General features: G+C 46.7%; 1 protein-coding gene across 1 annotated transcript in view; it reads left to right on the top strand.

Annotated features, from left to right (window-relative positions):
• VASH2 (vasohibin 2) overlaps positions 1-24821 on the top strand; it is a 34912-nt gene extending 10091 nt beyond the window's left edge. Inside the window, exons 4-7 of the mRNA XM_030236062.2 lie at positions 6362-6436; positions 15582-15963; positions 17795-17910; positions 22384-24821. Of these exons, the coding sequence (XP_030091922.1) occupies positions 6362-6436; positions 15582-15963; positions 17795-17910; positions 22384-22453 (643 nt within the window). The 3' untranslated portion in view covers positions 22454-24821. The remainder of the gene's footprint in view (positions 1-6361; positions 6437-15581; positions 15964-17794; positions 17911-22383) is intronic.
• The last annotated feature ends 252 nt before the right edge of the window (positions 24822-25073 follow it).

Here is a 25073-nt window from a genome sequence, read left to right as displayed (position 1 = left end):
TGGTAGATGTGTTCTGCTTTGCAAGAAATCTGCTCCCAGCATGGCAAGGACAGGTGTCCTGTGCTGAGGTGACAGGAGCTGCTCTGAGCAGTTTCTGTGGTGTGAAAGGCTTCGCTTGCTGCAACACAGCGTTTGCAAGCTGATCAGGCAGGATGCTGAAGGCCTCCAATTGCCACTGGCTCTTGAAAAACGAGACTGTTCCCAGAGCTTTATTGACACTAAACATGTTGCTGATTTCATAATGTGAGGGCTCAAAGCTAGGGAAAGCATTACGAGATCTTTGGCAGCCTCTCTTCAGGACAGCAGTGGCTGGACACAAAGAAGCTGAGTACTAGATGGAAATTGAATATTCATAAATTCCTGTCAAAGTGTCCTAAAGCAGCTGGGGCATATTAATGAGTTTTTCTATTATGGAGGGAGGACTAGATATTGTAGAGATTTACTGCCAGCATCAGTGTGATGTATGAGGAAATAAAAATGTGTGGCTGAGCATAGGAAGAAGAGCATAAATTATCTATGGGAGCTCATTAAGGGATATAGTCTTGCTATAACTCAGTATTTACAGTCTCTTTAAAAAAAGTTACTCTTATTATCAGCTTAAATTTTCAAGTGGCAGACCACCACGTGGGTTTGTCTAGACTACAGATAGCACTTTTAGAAATGCTAGATTTCTGTTGGCGTAGCTGTGTGAGCCAGGGTGGCAGAGCTGTGAACCTGTAAACTTGGTGTGCTGTTCTTGTTGCACTGGCAAACTGTGTCTGAAAATGTGCCTGGGCTCCTCTCCTGAGTTGGCTGTATTTGCATAAAATCCAAATTTCTGGGTGTAGCTACATCCACTGTAGGAGTGCTTGGCTAATACAAGTATCCTGGGGCAGTGCCCTTCACAGGCTTCATGCTGCACCTTTTGGTACTAAACAGGTAAAGAGCACCCTGTGAAGTTCAGCTCTGCTGATCCATGTCTGTGTGCATGTGATGTGAATGTTTCAGACACCAGGAGGACTGGTTCTCCTTTTCCCATGCTGGCTAAACCTATATTAGGCTTTTGTTGGTACAACCAGTCTGATAGAAAATGGTCCTTTTGACTGACCTAGTCATTCTATTTAAAGCTTCCAGCCTTAGATCATGTGCAGCTCTAGGAAAAAAGTGCATGTCTGGTTATCTAGTAATATCTGTAACTGTGAATTCAATGTCCAGAAGCTGTTACTACTGGGTTTACAAGGAGAGATAAGCCCTCTGGAAGCTTGGATGCAGGCATGAGGCAGGATGAGAAACAAATCTCTGTGTCCTCCACTCAGGATCAGGGGAGGTGCAGTACTGTACTGTTCGCTCCAGTTAAGTGCCAGCTGAACAGGGGGACCTACAACTGAGGCAGAAATTGATGTTTGGGTCGGTCCTGTGGTCTTTGAGGAGTTGGAGCCCAGAAGCTGCTCTGTGAGGAGAGAGACCTTCAGTGGCAGCAGATATAATGTGTGATCACTTGCAGGAAAGGAGCATGATAGAAGCTGTCACGTGGCAACGATGCAACCAAATAACAAGGAAGGGGAGATGGGAAATAATACTGTTTCCACACACCATGTTATTAAGGAACACTGATGGGGCTGTAAAGAAAAATGGGCTCATAGCATTTCCAGACAATAGACTGCAGAAGGCATTTGAACATCTGCTCCTCTCTTGCACAAAGGGGGATGTTACAGATACGTGGGGTGTTCAGCATGTGGTGGAAATGCTTTTGCTGCTGCAATGCTGTTTTTGAGAGGATTCACAAGATCCATATCTGCTCTGCTGTTTTATCTCCTTTGGCTCCTGCTGGTGCCTTTCTCTTCTCTCTTGGCTTCCTTACCATGAATGAAACTGTTAGGAGCCTTAAAATCTCTCTCTCCCAAGTTTTCTCTAGATCTCATGCAAATACATGGGTCTGTGCAAGGAGAATTTTGTGGGAAAATGTGCTGGAAGATCTCACTAATAAATTCATTCAGTCTTGTAGGAGCCTTTCTGGTGAAGGTAATAGGGAGCCTCTCCTAAGCATGGTCATCCCTGGAGGGACTCCAGTGTGACTGGTGCCAGCTGGTGAGATCCTCCAGTTCTGGGCATGCTGAATGCTTTTAAGATTTTTCTAACCTGTATATGAAATTGGGTGCCCCAAGTGAAAAATCTGTTAGCAAAAGGAATTCATGATTCCTATGAGCTGTCTTTAGACACTGCCATTCTAAACAGAAAGCATCCTGAAGAGGCAAAGTCAACTCCTTCCAGGGCCTCTGTTACTGCAGGGAGCAAGGGAGATAGTCCTGCTTGGCTCCTGAAAACACTGAAAGAAATCTGAATCAATTAACAAGGAAGTATCACTATCTGCCAAGGACTAGGTCTTGAGGGAGGAACAAGCAGCCTGTTCCTGTTGGCTACATTTGTTAGAGGCAGAAGTGTTCACTGTGGTCTGGAATAGAGATCTGCCTGGCAGACCTCAGAGTGGTGTAAATGCCACAAAGAGGGGAGCTGCAGGGTGCTTGTCTTTGGCTGTAGCAGTTTCTCCTGGAAGAGATGGGCTGGGGAGAGGGTGACTGTGGGCTAATTCCCAGCTGTCTGGTATATAAGAGTGTAAAGAATAGCTATATATGTGGGCTCTTTTCAGGTAACTGTCAAGATTTAAAGAAAATCCCAGAAGCAAACCCTGCTAAGGCAGGGAATTGAAATGCTTGATGCTGTTTTTTAATTCTTTTCTGCCTTCCTTTAATCTTCTTTCACAAGTTTAATTGCAGATTTTCTGGTCACTATTAACATCTGAGACAGTGCGATAGGAATTTAGGAGTGAGGGAAAAGAGGGAAAGGACAAATCAAAGAGCACCTAGAATGAGCAGTTCTCAAATGAGCTGAATGCTCTGTCATTTGCCATGGGTGGTTTTCCATAGATCCCCTAGAGAGCTGACAAGCAGCCTTCAACCCCTAATATTTGTGTTAGAGAACGTGGGGAGGGTGGGTGCTGGGGAAGGCAAAGATAGCAGCCTTTAAAAAGAGTAAGGGAAAAGATAAGTCTAGGAACTCTGAGTTTATCTGCAGTTCAAGGGAAGAGAAAGGCAACATTAATATTGTTGGGCACTGTTTGTTTCTGAGAAGTTCCTTCTGTGAGCGTGTGGGAGCTTTTGTCAACAAGGGGAAGAGGTGGATGTAATAACTCCTTGTTTCAGTGTGGCTTTTGATAAGGCCACATCTTATCTCTGCAGATAAGGCAGGGACCTTGAGTCTAAATAAAACTATTTGATGGAAGGACCCAGCTTGGTGAAAAGCAGCACGTAGGAAGTGGCACTTTACCAGTCTTGCCTAGCAGAGATTGTCAGTCCAGGTGTGCAGTGCCTGTCCCAGCTCAGATTTCCCTGAATGGTGTGGGTAATTAATTGTATACTGATGGATGATTTGCAGTCCAGGCTGGACAAGGTGACAAGGCTTTGAAAAGTGAAACAGGGATATTCAGAGTGATCTCTTGGGCTGGAACAAATAGGAGATAATTTAGTGAGGGCAAATATATAGGAGAGTTGGGTAGCCAGCTGTGGAGAGCAAAAGTAGAGTTTGGCAAAGAAGATGAGCTTAAAAAAATGAAAGAAACCAAACAAAATTCATCAAAAAAGCCCAGACAAAAAAATCCCCACCCCTAACAAAAAAAAACTCCCAACCAACCTACAAAAAACCCCACCAAAAACATCAACAGAAAAACCCCACAAAAGCCACCAGAACTCAATTCAATGTGGGCCAACAGGAAAAAGCCAACAGCATGCTGGCTTGGATGCAAATATGCACTGAAAGATGGATTCAGAGGAAATGGGTCTGTTTGTACTGTGGTGGGCTTAGCCAAAGGACTGTGAGAAGTGAATTGGTTGGAGGGATTCCAAAATGTAAAGAAACAAACATTGTCCTAAAATCATTACCTTGGGGGAGTGAGGAAAGAACGAAATAAAAATTGGTGTCTGTTTTCTTGTTTTTACAGAGGAGAAGGTGGATTACAGGCTTTTGCATATACAAATGTCTGTAGCAAGAGGAGAGATGCTGAATGGTCTCCATGCCCACTGTGGAGAGCCAAAACAGCTCCTGATTTGATTTGCAATAAGGGAAGGATTTAGTTTAAACATTAGGAGACCTTTTTGGGTGCAAGGTTAAGTATAGGATAGATTAGCTGGTGGGTTCCCAGGCTTTTGAGAAGCCAGTTGAAAGCAGACTGAGAAATAATCTGTGGGGAGTGATTTAGATTTGGCTTGTGCTGCCTTGGGCAGAGCAGTGGCTTGGGGATTCTCCAGGGGCTCTGCTTCCAATACAAACACAGGGTTTAAGGTCATGCTTTGACTCCAGCTTGTTAAAAGTGGAAGAAAAGCTCTCAGTGGCTCCTGAACTGGGTCGTGCACATAAACCCTGAGGTCTGTGCTGGAAATGCAGAGAGAAAGCAAACTGTTGGCAGAGTGCTCCCCAGGAGTCCAGGGTGGCTGTGTGTGAGGGCACAGCCTGCCCAGAAGTGCAGGTGTTTGCTGCTTTGCTGGCAGCTGGTGGTGCCTCCTGAGCAATGCTCCCCTTGCACAGACCCTCCCTGCTGATCTCTGAGCTGCCAGGTCCCACTGCAGCTCCCGGGTCCTGGTCCAGCCAGCTGAGTGTGCCTGAGGAGGAGATGCTCCCTGCCCCTGCCCCTGAGGCTGTGTTAACCAGGCACAGGTGACACCAAATGGCTTGCAGGTAAATGGTTTTACAGCTTGGCATTTGTCCTCATGGTGCACATTCATAATCAGCTGTGTTTTTCTTTTCTTTCTTTTTTTTTTTTTTCTTGTAACTCCCATGTAGTTAGAAGATAGGAAATCCAGTGGATTATCTTGTTTATGGATACCTCCCATGCCTCATCTGCACATAACAAATCTGAGACAGAGCCTGGGCTTTGCAGTGGCCACTGCTGTGACCAGTGGGAGCCTCTGTGGGCGATGAAGGAGCCCCATTGTGTGCCCTCCCCAGGGCTGCTCTGTGCTCCCAGCAGTTCTCTGGGGTTCTGTGCCTGATTGTGAGTGTGGAGGAGGCAGGCAAACTCTAATTAGTCTTCTGTACTGCAGGCAGTGTAAGGGTGGTTGTTTACAAATGCAAAGATAATTTCTAACTTGGATAAATGGGACATGAAATGGCTGTGACAGGCTGTAATAGCAGTGGAAGCTCTGTTGTCACTTGTATTCGACACGAGGTTTAAAATGCATGAGGTGGGTGAATCAGAAGGTGGGGGAAGCAGGCTGATGGTTTCAGATGCATATTTTCATAATCTTCTCTAATACAAATATTTTAGTCATTTAATCTTGTATTTCCTTAGAGTAGGGATCTGTTTACAAAGCTCTTCCCAGAGAAAGGATATGGATAGAGAAGACTGCAAAAGAAAAGTTATCCTCTGGCTGAGTTTTCAGCTGTGCTTTTTTGGGGGGCAGTTTTTTGGTGTGGCATTGGATGTGACTCTTCTGGCCTTTTTAAGGCTGCTTCCAGTATTTTTTTTTTTTCAAACTGTCCAGGATTTCAGGATCTGTTTGTGGAAAGGGATAGGTTACCTACTAGGTTAATAGTGCAGTGTCAGTCTGGCACAGCAGCTTTCTCAGCTGACCTGAGGTTGCTTGTCACAGTATTGTCCCTGTCAAATAATTGTACTCCAGAGATAGTGTCTAGATTGTTACTAAACTTTGGGAACTTGCAAAATCCTGGGCATGAGTAGTTTCCTGCACTCCTGAAGGAAATTTTGTGGATTTTGCCACTTTCTCTGTCCACAGGAGATGTGGAGCAGCAGCAAGACAATAACTCAGTGTGCAGGGATGTGGAGTGTCTGTGTTGGTAGAGCTTTCTGCAGTGCAGGCTTTGATAAAAAGGCAATAAATTCTGGTCTGCAGCCGTAGCTATGGGGTTATGGAGGCATTTGTAGCTCTTAGGGGGCCATGTAACTCATGTAACTATCCTCTCTTTCCTGGTTTGTTTGTTTGTTTGTTTTTCCTGCAGAGGAAAGCCAGGATTATTTTGAAAATAAGCTGAACTCAGTCCTGCTCTGGGATTTCCATGACTGTGCAGTTCAGTGGGGCTTTGTGGTACAGTCTGAGGTGATGCTCAGGGAGTTGCTGCCAGATGCAGAGAGGACTGCATTCCTCCCATTCACCTTCAAATCTTTTTTTTTTCTCTTCCTTTTCTTTTCCCCCCACTCATCCTCCAGAAGTTAACAGGACTCTGACAAGTCACTAAAGGGGAGAATCAAGTTCTCCAGCCATTGCTGAGATAAGAGCTTGAGATGCCTGGCTCTTGGTGTATGAGAGGACCTTTTGATTCCTGTCAATTTTCCTAGCTGGAAGGACTGAAAAATGTTTTGTTTCTGTTCTAGGTTAATGGAGACAGCAAGAGAAATGACCAGGGAGTCCTTACCTATCAAATGCCTTGAAGCAGTTATCCTGGGGATGTATCCTTTCACGTGCCTGTGACTTTGAATACATTGCCCTTCACAGATGGTGTTTGAGAGGGCTGCAGCCAAAGGTGAGTGCCAGCAGCTTGGGGAGCTGCCCTGGTATTCATCACCAAGTTGCTGAGTTGCCTGGGCTTATAGGTGGGAGTTGGGATGCTGTGGTGGTGTTTGCAGGGGTCCCAGAACGAGGGAAGAGACGAGAATCTTGAATCCATGTTCCAGAAGGCTGATTTATTGGTTTATGATATATATTATATTAAAAGAAAATTATATACTAAAACTATAGTAAAAGAATAGAAGAAAGGATTTCACCAGAAGGCTAGCAAGGAATAGAAAGGAATGGAAAGATAATAAAATCTTGTGACTGGCCAGAGAGTCCAAGACAGCTGGACTGTGATTGATTGGCCATTAATTAAAAACAACCACATGAGACCAATCAAAGATGCACCTGTTGCATTCTAGAGCCGCAGGTAATTATTGCTTTCATTTCCTTTCTGAAGCCTCTCAGCTCCACAGGAGAAAAATCCTGGCAAAGGGATTTTTCAGAAAACATCATGGCGACAGGATGCTGTGTGCCAGCTCACAAGTGTTGGGATTTGGCCATGCAGACTTTGCCTCCTGCCCTGGTAATCTGCATAATGTCAGGATCTGACCCAAAGTGCCCAGATAAGTCCCTTTCTACACAATCCTTGTTTACTTTGTTAGCATTTCTCTGTTGGTTGTTGTTGGAGCTTGGTAACACCCGAGGAGGTGGGTTCTGTGTTGCACTGTTCGCTGGGGTCTTAGGGTGAGGGAAGAGATGAGAAAGTTGACTCCATGTTCAGAAGGCTTGGTTTATTATTTTATGAGATATATTATTTTAAAACTATACTAAAAGAATAGAAGAAAGGATTTCATCAGAAGGCTAAGCTAAGAATAGAAAATGAATAACAAAAGTTTGTCTCTGACCAAGACAGTCTGAACAGCTGGACTGTGATTGGCCCTTAATTAGAAACAACCAGATGAGACCAATCCCAGATCCACCTGGTGCATTCCACAGCAGCAGATAATCATTGTTTACAGTTTGTTCTTGAGGCCTCTCAGCTTTTCAGGAGGGAAAAATCCTAAGGAAAGGATTTTTCATAGAACATGTCGGTGACAGTTCTGTTCTATGTTTGTCTGATGTTTACCTGGCCAAGTCCTGTTAGCTTTTGTCTCTGAACCCGCAGCCCTGCTTTGTGCAGAAACATGTGTGTGTTACAGTTAAACATTTGAGCTTCCCCTGAACATAATGCTTGCTTCCTACTCAGTCTTCAGTCATTGAGACACTGACTTGCTTCTCCGCCCACTGGTGCTGTCACTGATAAATCATCCTGCACCATCCTCAAACACTGGAGGAGGGCAAGGCAGGGCTGCAGGAACAGATTGCCAGACACATCTTGTCAGAAATGATGAAGTTTCACTTAAAACAAATCCCAGCTAAAAATGAGCCCCGAAGCAAACCATCTCCTGGGATGTCTCTGCAGCGTTTTGCTGGCTGCTGCTGCCCCCTCCCGTGGGACAGGGAGCTGGCAGAGCCTGGCAGGTAGTGCCTGAGAGAATCCGTGGCTGCTGGGGGTGGGAAGGGCACGGGCTGAGCAATGTGTGCCAGGGATAGGCCTCGGATTGCACTCTGAGAGGCTGACAGGGTTTCCCCTGGGAATGCTGACAGGCTCTGCATGAGCTGGAGGGAGTGGGGTCCTAGGGGCTTGATGTCAACAAGAGACTCAAACCCCCTTCAAAGCCCTTCCCAAAAGAAAAGTCACAGAATTGTACAATATCCTGAGTTGGAAGGGATCCACAAAAACCTTGAAAGTTCAGGCCCTGTGTTGTCCAAATGCTTTTTGAGCTCTGTCAGGCTGCTTGGTGCTGTGACCACTTCCCCGGGGATCCTGTTCCAGTGCCCAGCCATCCTCTGGGTCAAGAGTCCTTCCCTAATATCCAACCTAAACCTTCCTGACACAGCTTCAGGGCATTCCTTTGTGTCCTGTCACTGGCACCACAGAGCAGAGATCACAGCCTGCCCCTCCTCTTCCCTTCAGGAGGAAGCTGTAGGCTGCCATGAGGTCTCCCCTCAGTTTCCTCCAAGCTGAGTGAGCCAGGTGACCTCAGCCACTTCTTGTATAGCTTCCTCTCAAGGACCATCTTCATTGCCCTCTTTGGGATGCTCTCTAATAGATCTATATCCTTTTTATATTGTGGCACCCAGAACTGCCCCCAGCCCTCGAGGGGAGACTGCCCCAGCTCAGAGCAGAGTGGGACAATCCTCTCCCTTGCCTGGCAGGCAATGCTGTGCCTGATGCCCCCCAGGACATGGTTGGCCCTCCTGGCTGCCAGGGTACTGCTGACTCATATTCCCTCTTTGTGGTGCTGTTTTCCAGCCTTTCATTCCCCAGTCTATCCATAAAACTGGGTATGTCCTGTCCCAGATGCAGAATCTGGCACTTCTCTTCTTAAACTTCATAGGCTGGTGATCATCCAGCTTTCCAATTTGTCAAGGTCTGTCTGCAGGGCCCCTCTGCCCTTGAGGGAGTCAGCAGTTCTTCCCAATTTTGTGTCATCAGCACACTTACTAAGCATAACTTTGAGTCTTGCATCCAAGTAATTGGTGAAGTTGTTGACCTGGCCTTAAAATGGAGCCCTATGGAAGCCCCCTAGTGAGTGTTGCCAGCCTGGTGTGACCCCATGTGCTGTAAGCCTTGGTGTCTGACCCGTGAGCCTGTTGCTTACCCATTGTGCTATATATTTCTCTAGCTGTATGCTGGGTATTTTGTCCAGGAGAGCACTGGGAGTAACAGTATTGAAAGCTTTCCTGAAGCCCAAAAAGTTTATATTAACTGATTTCCCTTGAAGTGATGTCAGTGGATCTGTTATGCTTGCCTTTGTGTCAGGGTTGTGTCCCAAACTATTGGAATGGGGGAAATAATCCCCAGGTGGAGCTGATGCCCCTCTGCAGGGTCAGTGTGGTTTGCAGTGCTGTGTTTCTAGCAGTGAACTGATTATTCCACATATCACAGGAGCAAAGGGTGATTAATAACCATGATAACCTGAAAGTGCTGTTGCTGGTTTTTTTGCTTGCCTCATACCTGACTTGTGGGTTCAGTTTGGTGGTTTTGGGGTTGGTTTTTTTTTTTTTTTTTTTTTGAGAAGTGAAGGAAGCAAAATAGTCAAAAGCTATATTTTATACTATTTGTTGTCATTTGAAGCTTCTTCAGAGTTAAGATGTGTATGAATTTTTCTGTCTCTAGATGGTAATTAAAAAAACCCCAAACTTAGGGCAAACTTTTTTTTTTTTTTTAAATTGAGAAGTTTTAGCCAGGGGAGTGTATGGGACAGGCTTGTCTTTCTAGGACTTCTGCATCCAGTCTTGGAAGTCTCTGTCTGAGAGCAGGGACTGTCTGCTGGCTGGTGGTGCAGTAACAGAAGCATTTACGTTTACAAGCTTCATGCACTGTAAACCCCAGGTGTTTTGCTTGAGCAGTGGGTACACAAAGAGTGTAGCAGTGGTGACTGGATGGGCCATCTGAATTTGTGTGTCTGGGAGGTGGCTGGTACAGAGCCTGTGCCAGAATGGAACCTCGCAGTGCTGCCCTGCATGTGCAGCGTGAGGGGTTTTGGGAGGCATGGCATGTGGGGAAGTTTGCTGGTTTCTGGCAGCCATGAGATTTTGATCTTCAGCATTGCCCTCTGGATGCAGGCACGGTGAGGCCAGCAGCGTTCCAAGGTCAGGTGCTTCCCAGTGAAGATGTGCTTACCCTCTGCTGAGTTCCCAGCCAGTGCCTTTACACAGCCCTGTGTGTGTTAACCTCTGGTTCCATTCCATGTGGCTGGAAATAAGGGGCTGCTGTAATTGGTGTGCTGGCAGGCCCTGAGTGTTGCTTGGATACTGAAAAAGCTCAGCCCCCTCCAGGACCCTGGGTGTGAGCCTTCCTTCAAAGGCCGGCTGGCGCAGAGCGGCTTAGCGAGATGCCACTTTAATTGAGCTGCTCACTGGCTTTTTTAAAAATGGCCCTTTACTGTGTGACTTCTTATAAAATGCTCCTCTAATCCCTCTTGGTGCAGAATTAAGTTTTGCATAATTGCCTATGCACTTGATCTTGGAACGTTTTTAGAGGGCAGTGAGGTAAAATACTGAGCTACCCTGTCTGCACACCCCAAGGAAGCAGCTGCTCTGAGATGACTGAGAGCTCCAACAGATCTTCCAGCATTATTTTGCAGCAGTCTGCACAGCTCTTTTTCTCTGTGTAGCTGTCTGAACTGGCTTCATATCTCTGCTTACATGATCTGCTTGTCAGAGCCTAACCAGAAGCATTCCTCCTGCTGTCTTCCCCAGGGCATTTCTCAGTTCAGCTGTAAATCAGCTGAGTAATGGTGCGTTCAGCCCACTCTTTCTGAGCAAAGATCCAATTGATTTGAGCTCATGAAAGGGAATAGTAAACCAGAAAGTGCCAAGGGAATTTTATCTGCGCTGCATTCACTTTATTAAAACGTGGAGAGCAAAATATCAGAGGGGGAGAGGGAAGCTGCACACTGCATCCCTCCTCGGGGAGTCTTGTGGAGCGCGTCCACATTGGCTGAGCATAAATTGCAGAAATCACTCCCTTTGCCTTCAGCATCCTTCTCCCAGTTCATGTGAGGTAGCACTTGGACCCACACAGGGAATTAGAGCCCCTGGCCAATAATATCATTAAACAAGGAAGAGAAGAGCAAAAGTGTCTCAGGAGAGAGAAATTATCCAGTAGCTTTTGCAGTGTTCCTTCTGTGAATGCAGTCCATGGATGGTGTTTATCACCCCTGGAGGCCTGGGTCCATCCATCTCCTGCAGGCCAGCAGGTACACCCATGGGCTGGAAGTGAGGGTTTTCAGTAAGGGGGAGAGTTTCTTGCAGGCATTGCAGGGTACTGATGTCCGTGTAGTTCCCCTCTTTGCCTCCTGCATGCTTGTCTACAGCTCGACCCACTTGCTAACTGAAATATGGGAAAGGAAGATGGTGCTGAATGTCTGCAGCCCCTGTGGTGGCTGTGTAGAGCTGGGAGAGAGCTTTTAATTGTTTACATTGTCATGGTCTAATCTTTAGATAGTCCCCCCACCTCTCACTGTAGTCAGGCACTGAAGAGCAGGTTTCTCAATCTAAGGGATGTCATCCTGGCAGTCCTGCTTTGGGAAGCTGAACCAGCTGCTTGAGCCTTTCCTCCATGGACCCTGGAGCTGCCAGGGGGGACTCTGGGTCCTCTGTAGACAACATCCAGCTGTGGGCTCAGTAGCACTCTGTCCACAGTAGGCAATCCCAAGTCCATGGGAAATGCTGTTTGACTCCAGGTGGAAATGTCTCTTAAGTGTTCATTGCTGGTGGCTGGGGGCCCTCTGAGCAGTTGCTTGAAAAACCAACTCTTCTGCTTTAACTGAAGCTTTATTGTTGGTTTTGAGATTTATTTTCCTCCTGCTCCACATGCAGCTTCAGCATGGCTAAGAACTAGAGCTGCTTCCTTGCTCCCTAGCCTGCTGCAGTCCCTCCAGCTCACTGCTGCTCAGTGGCACTTGCTCATGGCCCCAGCCCTTGGGAGTGGCAGGAGAGGGGGCAGCCAGACACCCTGTAGTTTTCTGTGCTCATCTTGACCAGACTTCAGCAAAAAACACCCTTGCTGGGCTTTTAAGACATGAAGCACTGCCCTTTTTCAGGTATGGATTCCAGCACTTGCTCTTGTTAAACCTTTTGTGGTTGGTGGTAGCCCATCTCCCCAATTTGCTGAGGTCTCTCTGCAGCACCTCTCTGCCCTTGAAGGAGTCAACAGCTCCTCTCAGTTTGCTGCTGTCCCCAAACTTCCTTTGAGTTCTGTGTCCATGTTATAATCAAGATGTTGAAGAGACCTGGGCTGAGGATGGAGCCCTGCAGAATCCCTCTAGTGACAGGACTCTGGGCTGATGTTACTAATTCTCTAGGACTCTCCTGCCTGGCCTGTGAGCTTCTTGTGCTTCAATTTCTGCCCTGTTGCCTCTGGTCCTGTTGGTTGGCACCACTGAGAAGAGCCTGGCTCCATCATGTTGATTGTCAAGAAGACCCAGAATCAGGAGGCCACTGAGCTTTGCTGCAGCTGCTTTTGCCCTCTCCTGCTCTGCACTGCTTCTCTATTGTGCCATGTAATTCACTCCCTGACTCTCCATGCTGCAGTCACAGTCCCAGCTCAGAAGTGTGATTACAGCTGCAGCATTGCTGTGTGCTTGCCTTTTGTTTGCCACAATACAGCTCTCCTTGGGCAGAGCAGAAAGGAAAGCTGTAATAATGATGCAGGGACAGAGGGGAAGATCTGACGTGCCTTTCCAGCCCATTTGCTGTGTATTTCATCTCGGGTGGGGACTCTCATTAACCAGTCCCTCAGCAGAAGCAACCCGTACCTAAAGGTTAATTTCCACAGCAGTTGTTGCTGGGTTGTTTGATGGTGGGTAATTTCTGTCCTCAAAAGATTCTTTTACTCCTACTAAGTATTTAATGAGATTAAATTGCAACTTCTTTGGGCCCTTGTGGCAGAAGTGTGTATGTGTGGCGGGTGGCCACCAAAGCTTTGTATGGACTTAATAAGAAAGGCACTTGGGGAGCAGAGTGAAAACCCTTTCATAATGAGGGGGAAAAATAGTGGCAATGTTTGAAAGCTTCCTAGGTGTTAATAAAAGGTAGTGCTTTTTCAGTCACACAGAATGATAAATACAATGGGCTTTTGCAGGAATCTGTCTGTAGGACACAAATTATTGTAACATGACTTTGATGTACACAGGATGCACCTTTTAAGGCCTGAAGCAAGGTGACCTTTTAAATGAGGTGAGTGTGTGCTGAGTTTTCCAGTTGACATAATGGCGCTGGGCCCCATTCTACCCTAGCAGTGTATTTATAATCTTTAATTATAAATCATCTACTGATGGTGGGGTGAAGGTATATTTCTAGAAGAAGCTAGTCCTAAGGCAGCAGCAATCCAGTGAGACCATCTTAGGCAAATAGGGCTGTTTCTGTTCTGCATGGGTGATGTTGGGGTGGCTTTGATGCTGCAGGGTGTCTGTGTTTGATGGCAGTGGGGCAGGAGGTGGCTGCACGTGGCCTTGGCTGGGTGACAGATGTGTGTGCTAGGGAGGTCTGTGCTCTGCTGTGCACAGTCTTGCAGACTCATGGTCATACAGCCAGTGAAGTGCAGCGTGAGCTGAGCCCGCAGTGTTGTCTGTTCCTTTACCCTCTAACACATTGTCTCCAGGCTGCTAAAGCTGATGACATCTAGCACTGAATACAGCTAAACATATTTGACATGGAACTGAAAAGCTTCCCTGTGGCTGTTCCAAAAGTTCTGTGTCAAGTTCTGTGTGTTTTTCTTGCCTGATTTTTTTTTTTTTTTTTTTGTTGTTGTTGTTGTTGTTGATTTTTGTTTATTTGTGAAGCTCCTTGCTCTTGACTTCAGATTCTGGGCAGTTCATGGACCTCTTATTAGGTGGTTTCTGCAGTTACCCAGAATCCAAAAGTTTGAATGTGTGAAATTCAACAAACACTGGGTGAAATATCCCCCTGAGAAAATGGTTTAGAGAGAGATGAGAGCTACTGGATGCTTTTCATGCAACGCTATAGAATGAAGAGGTGAAATGTGGGGTGCAGGCAGGAGTCAGCATCCCTGGGAGTCACACTGGTGGTGAGGTGGTGGCATGTCAAGCTGGGCAGAGCCAGAATGGAGTCCAAATAGTGTTTTACAGTCTTGGTACAAAGGCTTTTTTGTGCTCTCAGTTTCCCAGAAGCTGTCTGGCAGCCGTGCTGTGCAGGCAGGGGAGGAAGGCTGGTCACAATAACATCCCAGGATATCTCAGCTGTGTGGTGGCTCTTGTTTCACTGCTGTTAAATACCTCCTTTTTGGGCATGAGGTATGGAGAAGAAGGGATGCTGGTGATGCCCAGAGCAGAATCCTGGACAAAGCAGATTCCTGCAGCTTCAGTGGGAACTGAGCCTGCTCCTCCATCTGTCAGGATGCCCCGACTCTCCTGGCAGTGCTGCCTTTTGGGCTGGTGTCTTTTGTAGTGGCAGCACCATGAGCAGCTGACTCAAGGGATGGCTCCAAGGTTACAGCAGGTGCCTCTGGCTGGAGTAACCCCAGGCTGGAGCGTTTTGCTACAGCCTTTTCTGGTCATCCCTCCTCCATCCCCCAGGCGTGGGTGGGGGCCTCAGCTGCGGGGACGGGCACCTGCTGTCCCAGGGGCCAGGTGCCAGCACGTGGAGCCAGGGTGAGTTTCAGCTGTCCCAGGATTAGCAGCAGGGAGCTGCCTGCAACGTAGGTGCTGACGCAAAGCTGCTTGTGTGAGGGATTCTCAGCCTGTCCTTTCCCTGGCACGGGCCAGCAGCCTCCTTAGGAGATGACCTGCACGTAGCTCCCCTCTGAGATCACACACTACACTGGCACGGAGCTTGGTCCTGGCCCCTGCTCGTGGTGCCTTTGAAATGGGCAGTCAGTGATTCCAGGGACAGGGTTTGCTTTTTAAGAGCTTTGTTTCTGACCATGCCTATGTGCTTATCTAATTAATTATTCATCTTGGACCTTTCCTTTGGTTCCTCTTAGCAATGTGTTACAAGGGTAACATGCTAAAACACTCTGTATGAGGAGTGCAATGGCAAAGGTCAGTTTACAGAAGGAAAGGCAGACTTACCTTGGCAAGGAATAAATCCCAATTTCTTGGTACTATTTGAAGACCTGAGAAGATGATACTCAGTAAACTAAGTTGTATCAAACCCTCAAGAAAGGGAGGTAAACACTTTTCCCTTTGGAAGTGTGGGAGTTTGATGTTGGTATCAAATGGGGTGCTTCCACAGATCTAGGGAGGGTGGTCTCTGAACAGTGTTGTGGTTTTTATCTTTTCCCTAAGTGTGACTAAGAGTCATTTATTTTCCAAGCAGTGAAACGGGCTTTGGCAGCATTGGCTGTATCTGGGCACAGAGATGAATGTGAGATGAATGAATTCTCACACAGTGAGAATAAGTTTGTGTTTACAGGAAAGCCCTTTGCCCTGGCAGTTAAACCCCAAACCTGCCGAAGATGTCTCACAGGTGCAATTGTACCTGCTGCTTTCCCAGCACCGTTATTTGCCTTGATGCAGTGCACCCCAGCTACTTAACAAACGGGCAGCCCTCCGTGGAACGATTCCCCATCAGCTTTAAAACCCACTTCTCAGGGAACTATTTTCATCACGTGGTGCTTGGGATTTACTGCAACGGCCGCTACGGCTCGCTGGGCATGAGCAGGCGATCGGATCTGATGGACAAACCTCTCACGTACCGAACTCTGAGCGACCTCATCTTCGAATTCGAAGACTCCTATAAAAAGTACTTGCATTCAGTGAAAAAAGTCAAAATCGGCTTGTACGTCCCGCATGAGCCGCACAGCTTCCAGCCGATCGAGTGGAAACAGCTGGTCCTCAACGTCTCCAAAATGATGCGCACAGAAGTCAGAAAGGAGCTGGAGAAGTTTGCCAGGGATATGAGGATGAAGGTAGGTGTGTGCACCTGGGTGTTGGGCTCAGGAGGCAGCTGTGCCTTGTCCCATCCTGCATCCTTGTCCCCCTTGTCCCTTGCTGTGTGTCAGCCTGAGATCATACAGGTATCAGGTGTGCTGTGGGGGGTGCTTGCATCTCTCTTGGTGCTGCTTTCCCAGGATTTTTGGTGTGCTTTCAAGCCCTTATAGCTATTTAGTTGAAGGATCTCCCCTGTAGCCTGGGAAACACTTGGACCCATACTTGTCCCTGGCTATCAGGGAGCTGTTGCCCAGTTTGCTTTCCTCAATGACTCCAGAAGAAGGTGATGGGGAAGAATCAGCATGGCTGGGACAGGAACTGCTGGGAAGAGTGGCCTGGTTGCAGGTAGGGGGGTCTGTGTCTTCCACCTGAGCTGCTGGAGGTGCCACGGGACATTTGTGTCAGTGGTTGCCCGTCCTTGCAGGACATGCCAGGGGGCTGATGTCTACTACTCTCACCTAAATCACAGAGTAGGTTATGTGGGACAGGCGAGTAAAGCGACTCCCTGACAGACTTCCCTGCTGGCTGGTTGGACTGAAGAGCTCATTGGGAAGCTGCCAGGGGCCTGCAGGGTTTGGCTGCCCTTGGGGATGAGGGGTGTCCCTGACCGTGCCTCTGAGCCTGGCATGGGCCAGGAGCTGTTTGTGGTCATGGTGGAAGCAGATTTCGTGCCTGTCCAGCTGGCTGCCAGCAGCGAGAGCAGAGCAGGTGTGTTGCTAAGTAAGGGTCTGGCTCTTGTGCAGAGCTATGTGGCATGGTGTCCAAGTTATTCTGGGTTCTCGTCCCCTTCCCTGCGAAAGGACGGCTCCTACGTGGCAGCCACGTGCCTTTTTGGCTGAGGCACCTGCCCCTTGCCCTGACCTTGGGGTGAGCCTTGCCAGGGGCATTGTAGCCCTGATGTTCTGCTGTCATCTCTCCTGCCCTGCCAAGGAGTTTTGAGGGCCACCTTGTACCACGTTTAAGCATATGGCCTTGATTACTGATATAATTAAGTTTGGGTTTTTTTCTTCTTCTCTATTCATGTGCTTTTAATACTGTCCAGAGAGCAAACAGCTGAAGCAGGCTCGAGTTCAAGAAGTCCACATGGGTGGATGACTTACTGAATTTTCTACTTGCTTTTTATAGAGGGACCAGCTCTCTGTGTGCACTGAGCTGTGACACTGGGTCTTATCCTGGTGAGTGCCTCAGGGCCAGGACCACAGCCCTGAAGCCTTGAAGCTGAAGGCTCTGCATCTGATCTTTCCCTCAAGTTACTACAGAATTCAGAGGGCTGGCATTGTGAGTGGGCTGAGTTTGGAGGATCAGGTCTTTAAAGCTGTCCAGAGTGTGAGTCTGATGGCCCTCTGATGTTGGAGGGCCTGGAGGATGGGGGCAAGTTGGAGACCTACTGGAAAGCCTCACTGTCAGAGTTCAGCTGCCAGCCTGAGAGATGGTCACCTCTGTTCGTCGAAAGAAAAGCTGGAGAGGGTGATTTGGCTGCCTGAGTTTCTTTCAGCTGAGGTTCAAAGACATTTTTCTTATCTCTTGCTGTTGCCAGCTCTAAAGAAAGCTGCGGATGAGACAGTATTCAGCTGGGAACTGAACTGGTGACACCAACCAATTCTTGCAGGGGGCCCCTGAACATCTATCACATGATAACAGCTTTGAGTTCCTCTTAACCTGAGCAGGGCTTGAATAAGCCCCAAGGGACTGAAGGCTCTTTGTGTGCCATCCCTGCTACTGTATGAGGCCCTTTATTTTAAATTTTTATTTGCAGTGAATCATGGCGTTTATTGAAGGCCACTTCCTTCCCTCCCCCATGTCTCACAGATTCTGAAACCCTCAAGTGCCCATTCTCCGATGAAGGAGAGAGCCCGGGGTAAGTCGCTGTCCCCCCGCCGGAGGCAGGGCAGCCCTCAGAGACGGGCCTGCAGGAGAGACAAATCGTGAGTATTCCTGCCACCATCCTGCTGGGGCACGAGGGGAGGCTGCTGGTGCTACTTTGCTCTACACAACTTGCCTGCTCACTGGCATGCACAGGAAAACTGCAGCAGATGCCCTTGGTAGCAGAGAGGCTCCAGAAGCTGCTGGCACTGCTGATGTCCTGGCATTGCTGTGCTTCCTGCTGCCTGGTGGCCCCTTTGTGCAGGGTCCTTGCACTGTGCAGCTTACAGAGACAGGGGAAAAGTAAACTTGTCTTTCCAAAGTGACATCATCACATGAATTGTATTCTTTGATTTTAATCAGCTCAAAAAAAACCCGGGCTGCTTTCCATGTTGTCATTGCTAAGAGTTGTTCTTCAGCTGTGTGGGGAAGGATGGATGCAATACCTTTAAATAGATAAAACTGTGCTTCCAGATCCACAGGCCTTTTACAGCCACTGGCAATTCAGACTCCCCTCCCTTGGATGTGGAGGAGCTGAGTTCTAGCTGTAGTGCTCCATGCCAGGAAGCTGACAACTGTGAAAGCCTATACGTAACCCAGATTAGTCACATATTTATGATCATTGCTTTTTAAATAGGCTCCCAGACTACTGTCTCAGCACTTATTTATTTATTTTAAAGCACCTAACAAAGACATTAGACTAACCTTCTAAAGATAACTTCAAGATACGTTAGCAGCAGATGATTTCACAGCAAGCTTTTATTTTTACATGTTCATTGACACTCAGTCCATGATGCTGTAGTTTGGGCTTTGTCACTGAGAGCTCCTTGTTTAGTGCATAGATAATTATAGTTGTAATGTGCTCAGCTGCTTCAGGCTTCTTCACCTCCTAGATTCTCTTTGAGGAACAGTTTCATTTTGAGCTTCTGATAGTGCTTCTGCAGTTGCTGGAGTGGATCAAGTATTTCTGGAGAGGAATGGGTATCACTGGGCTTGGAGACTCTCCAGTTGAGGTGGTTTCCTGAAAAAGCTGCTGGGCATGTGGCTGCTCTGCAGTGACTGACCTCTCCTTGGCAGCTTTGCTTTTCCAGGACAGAAAGACAGGGAGCATTCAGGTGGCCTTGCAGAGGCTTCAGCGCCTGTTACCTGGTTCTGTTGCTTTGCATCAGGAGCAAATTATATGTAACTCTAAAATAAACCCTGAGTCACCCTGACAGCAGATGCAGGACCCAGACACAGTGTGATGAGCTGTGAGCCCTGAAGGGGGAATGGCATCCCCAGGTCAGGGATGAGCTGAATGACACATCCCAGCACATGCAGCAGTTTATATACGGGGAGAAATACAAGAGGAGAAATGGGGTATTCTCTTCTCCATATTGATGGATCTCTGAGAACCTGATGGAGTGAGAAGCCTTTGTGTTACACACAGAATAGGAAAGAGTCAGGTTTGCTAGGCTTTAGGCTGGGATCCAAACTAAAGAATAGAATGGCTGTGCTTATCAACACTGTTTTATTTCTTTGTGGATCTCTTACTCACGTGCTGTAATTACAGCTTTCTTGAGCTTGCTGGGGAGGGGGAGAGAACTCTTGTGCTCCAGTGTGAGCTGGCAGGGGCAGAATAACACATTCATTTGAAAGGCTTCACCTGCTGATGACAAGCTGTTATTACAGCCTGGGTTTTGTCAACAGTAAAATTATATGGGCCTGCTGGGAGAAATCTCCCACTGAAGGATATGGAGTGTGAACTGGAGTATCCTGGCTGGATTGTTTCTGAAGGACAAAGGATGAAACTGTGCTTAAAGATGGAAGGGGATTTCACAGCCACAACTGTTGAACTTCTCATCCTTGTCCCTTCAGCTTTATTAGGTAAATGTTAGTGGTGGCTGCCAGCAAGCCCACGTTAGCCTTTCAGCCTGGAAATGCAGCTGCAAGGCAGGTGGGGCACATTGCAGGACAGGTGCATGTGCCCAGTGCATGCCTGCCTAGGAGGCTGGTGTGTAGTCAAATTGCAGCTTGTTAACTGAGCGGTGCAGCAGTCCCTGTGCTCTTAGCCCACAGCTGGAGTGATCCTGCATGAATACAGGGCATATAGATAGGGCAGTGGCAACCTCTCTGGTGAGTCTGAAGCTTTACTGTGTCCACTTGCCCGTCCTCTGAAGTCCCAAAGCAGAAGGGTGCAGTAAATTGCAGACCTGTGCTGATACAGGCACTGAAGTGTTTCATCCTCACTAGGAGTTCCTGGAGCTGGAGGGATTTGGGAGAGTTGCTATGAGTTTGGAAGGGAGGGTCATGCAGTAGTCTGGAGAATCTCTGCTCCTAAATGTCAGCTCTCCAGATCTATTTCCTTTCAATTTCATGTTGAGCCTTAACATGGATGCTCTGTGACTGGCTGGCAACACTGGCCTTGTGTGCTTCCAGCCTGGTGTAGCTGCTGAAAGGGAAATTCTGCTAGTCTGTTTTATTAGGGTTTGCAAGGGGTCAGGATTACATTAGGATGTGTAAAATCAGGCAGCTCCAGTGCAGACAGCTTATGAATCCTGTGTGCCCAGCAGCTGGGCAGAGCTTGCTCAGCTGCTCGTGGTCAGGGTGTTTTGGACAGGAGGTGGATCTGTTGTGCCTCTGGTCCAAGTCTTGTCTTTTCCTGAAACTTACAGAGGACAGTCTGTTTGTGGCTAAAAGCTACAGACAGTTGTGGATGGGTGGAAATGGGCCTGTCACCATGGGTGTACAGTGACCCTCCATCCCTCCTGGACAATCAGAGAAGGTACTACCATCCAGACATGCTTTAATTAAAACCATATTGTGACCTTAATTTAAGGAGGGAGAAAAAGGTGTAAAGAGGATCCCTAAATTGGAGAGAAGAGGAAAGGAAGGATACTGGAAGTTTCATACAGTGCATCTATTGCTGGTCTCTGACTCCTACACAAGCTCTGAGGGATGCAGCTTGTAGCTTGTTTACTGGTTAGTCAAATCCCATCTGCTCTGAAGGAATAATGAGGAAAAATGCAAACTATCTTACAGTGATTTCTGTAAGTGTGATCCCTCTCCCTGCAAGTGAGAGAGACCAGTGAAGACTTCTTCTCTTTTGAGAATTACTTAAATTGAGACAAACACTAGGCATGGTGCAGGGCAGTACTGCAGTGAGGATGGTGAGGTTATTATGAAAGGTGCTTAGATAAATGGCAAAGCAACAAGTTTCATTCAATGTGCCACTAGGCAGAAGAGCATTAGATGCCTCAAATGCTGTGCAGATTCTCAGCAGAGATCTGGTGTTAGCACTTGTGCTCTTAAAAAGAAAAAAAAAATTAAAATCCTTATTGAATTTAGCAATTAAAAATATTTCAGAGGCTCTGTTGCACACATGTATGTGTGAGCTATACACTCGCAGTTCTTGGGGCTGCAGCAGTACAGCTTTTCCCTGGTGTGTGCCCCAGCAGTGTGCCACAGGCAGGGCTGGGCTTTCCCTGGTTTCCAGCCTGCCTGTGGCACTGCTGTCTCTCCTGGGGCCCTGCTGCCTGCCCTGAGCTGCTGCAGTGGGAATGGGCTGGCAGCCTGCAGCAGCGAGATAAGGGCCTGCCTGGCTGTGCAAACTCAGGGGTCACATCTGCTGCAGAGTGAGCAAAGAGGAAGCACACAGAGCTGGAAACCAGGGCTGAGAAGCTGAAAGCACTGGAGCCATGATCAGCCTCCCATTGTACTGCTGGGGCTTTAGCTGTCTTTCTGCAGGGAAGCAGATGTGCTATGAAGTACTAGAGAAATGTGTGCTTTAAACAATGTCTGCCTTTAGAAAAGCAAACACATGGCTTCGTATGAAAGCAGCCAAGAGCCTGCAATAAATTCCCAGATTAGACACTTCCAGACTATAAATCAGCTGGATAGTTTTGGTTTGACAGCTTTGCAGGAGCTTTTCCATTGCTTGTTAAAAAGAGAGAGACTGATAGCTCAAGGTTTCTTTTAGTTCAGACTGTTGGAATACTTAAATGGCCTAACAGCATCCCTGTGTGTGTGATTGCTCAGGTGAATAGTATCAGAATGCTGGATGCCAGGAGGCTGAAGGGAGTCCACCCTGTGTTTTCTGTCTGGTGGGCTCCAGCCCTTCACACAGACCCAGCCAGGAGGAGGGGGCAGGCTGGGGAAGAGCCAACACGCAGTGCCCATGTGAGAGATCCTGCCTGTTTGCTCTCAGCTGTTTTGGCTTTGTTCTAAAAGCTGGAGTCCTGCTCCGGGGTAGATGACAGGCAGGGTGTGTCTAGTCTTAGCTACTCATTTAGGGCCTCTCTCAAATCAGGAGGAGGGGGTGCTTTAGGCTCACATCCTAAATCCCAAGCACAGCTTGTCAGAGGCAACACACAGATAGCTCTATCACAGTAGCTCCTGTAGCAGATTTACCAGGCTTACATTTAAGATGACAACAGTAGCTCTCTCCACCCTCCTATGAGGCAGGCTTTTCCCTGCGTGGCTGCTGAGCTCTCCACAGCTGCACAGCCGTGCGGGATCGCTGGTCAGCAGCGCCCTCTTCCCTCCCCTGTGCGCAGGCCGGCAGTGCTGGACAAGAAAGGAGACCTGGCTACACTCAACGAGGTGGGCTACCAGCTCCGCATCTGACACGGCCGTGCCACGGGCTCCAGAGGGCTTCCCGCTGCTGCCGCTGCACTTTACCTGCACTCCCTTGGAAGGAAAAAGGAACGGGACTGGGTTTTAATTTATGTGCTCTCAAAATAAAAGTCTGACCTAGATAATAGGGGGTAATTGTTTTTGGTGGCGGTATTTATTTCAATTTATAGAAAAGGCATCAGTGAAGAGAACCTAAAATTAGATTTGCCAGGATATAAGATTTTTTTTCTCTCCCATCATGTAGTAGGTGACTTCAGTGGTGTGAGTTTCTTCAAATATAATTTCCCTGTACAAGTGTTAATTGAACTTGGCCTTGTGCTGGGTGGTTGCATTGAAGTAACTAAAAAATCATATTCTTAGTATTAAGATGTGCTGGGGTGCAGTGCAATTTAAAAAAATCATATTCACTATTAATCTTTAATTCAGCAATAAAAGCAGGCAGTGAAGAAGTGGCATAAGTTTTTAAAGTATCAGTATTACCTCACTAGACTTAATAGATATGCAAAACTGTCAGTATTATTTTTATTTATGTTTTCTAACCGATTTGTACTGTTTCCCAGCATTACTGGGAGTATTAAAACAGCACTGGATGTTTTACTGCCACCTGTATTATTATTTTCTGCGTGTTGCCGAAAGATGTTAAGTAATAGTAATATGCAACTGTATTCTTAACACTGACATCTTGTTAGGCAAGATACAAGGTTTGAAGTTTTTTAAATGATGATAATTGATGAATAATGAATTTTTAAACTTTCATAATTTTTTTAATACTTTTGTCACAAGCTTTTAGTCTTTCTGAACTACACCGCTGAAGCACAAAACATAGAGATTGCTGTTTTGTAGAGACAAGTCAGCTTTTTTCTCATATTTGTAGTACCTGGAATAATGGAAAAACTGTGGGAATTGCTAACCTGAATCTATGTGCTTTTCTCTCCACATTTATGTGCAAATTTGAACCTTGTCTTTGAAAGGCTGAGCAGTCTCTGATGGTGATGCCTTGACACCTTGCATTAAATCAGGCATGGCAGCCTGAAGTTAAACCTTCTGCTGTGCTGTGCAGGGAGTTTTCCTGCACGTGTTGTAGTAACAACTGCTTAATCAGACTTGAACAAGGACGTATGACTGAAATAGATGAAAATCAAGCTTGTCTGCTTCCTCCCTGCTCAGTTGTATTGTTGTAAGACTTGGCTAAGGACCTGTGATGGACAGCAGTGTTCTCAAGTGACGCGGTAAGACTCACTGGGGTCCACCATTCGACTTAGTGAAGTTCTCTGGAAGCATTTGAGTGCTGCATTCCTGGAAATGTTTCATTAGGTGCCTAAATATAAACTGGATTACTGTACATGTCCAGCCTCTACCCTTTGTGCTGTGCTCATAGATGATGCTGCCATGGGCCTGGTGTACCTCCCCTCCTGGGCACTTACTTTTTTGGGATCTTGATGAAGATGGATGCTGTTATAGACTGACAGTAATGCTTATTCAAATGGAATGATGGAAGCTCCTAGGACACTTCCATCAGCCAGAAAGTGAATGATTATAGAAGGAAAGAATTGCTTGTTCACAGACCTCATTGCTCAAAAAACTGAATTTCACCTGCCTAGGACAGGAAGAAAAAGCCAAGACCCAGCAACCTTCTACAGCCAATGCAAGGCTTTCTACTAATTAAGTCTTCAAAAGCTCTAGAAAGGAAACTTTTCAAAAGTGTGACGCCTCTTTATCCAAGTTTACCATATCAATATCAGGAAGGCCTTTCCTATCCCTCTTTCTCTAAACTTTTCCACTCCTGTGTTCACAGTAAGGATTTTTTTGGTTAAGGAGTGAAGCTGAAGAGAGGGAAATACTCTTTTGGTAGAAATTCTTGTGTAATTTGACATCAGCTGCAGCGTTTCGGTTTCAAACTTCAAGCTGCCCAGTGTCTTGTGACCTGAATAATTTTTTTAATGACTTCTCATGGATAAGATGATGTGGAAAAACTTTTGATCAGTTGTATCCTATAGCACAATGTTACCTGATATGTTGCAATTTTTTTCTATGAAACCATGGTTTTCTTCAGCTCAAATAATGGTTGTATATAGTTTCTACCCTTGTCCAGCACACTTTATTTTCTCTTAACTGATACTGAAGCTTTTTAATGCTGTAGAGGTGTGTTGACAAATTGCTTTTGGTCCTTGTTTGAAGTTCTGCTGAAACATTCTCTTGAAACTTGCTTATGATGGCATTTGTCTTAAGTGTGGTTCAAGTGACAAGCAAAGTGGTCAAATAGTATAGAAAAACATGCATGACTTTTTGGGCTTTTTCTCATCACTTGTATATGCACAGCATGAAACTTCAATAAAAGTATCATGGTAGTCTTTTTTTATGCCTTATGTGTGGTTTTTTTTTTTTTTTTTTGTTTTTGCTCTTAACATGGGTTGCTACAACTGAAAAATGTTTTTAGCTGTAACGTGGGAAAAAAACCCCACCCTGTCACCAGTTCTTTAATATGTATGAAGAACTTAAGATGTCTGAATATGTATGAAACCTTAAGATGTCAAGGGCTAAATTTTCTGCTCCTGTATAGATCAGTTAAGTTTTCTGTGATGTGGTGCTAAAGCTTTAAGCTTAGCTTTAG

The sequence above is a fragment of the Serinus canaria genome, chromosome 3 (genome assembly GCF_022539315.1).
Source record: "Serinus canaria isolate serCan28SL12 chromosome 3, serCan2020, whole genome shotgun sequence".
In the NCBI taxonomy this organism is placed as follows: domain Eukaryota; kingdom Metazoa; phylum Chordata; class Aves; order Passeriformes; family Fringillidae; genus Serinus; species Serinus canaria.
Note: the sequence above shows the minus strand (reverse complement) of the source record. Positions and strands in the feature narration are given on the sequence as shown.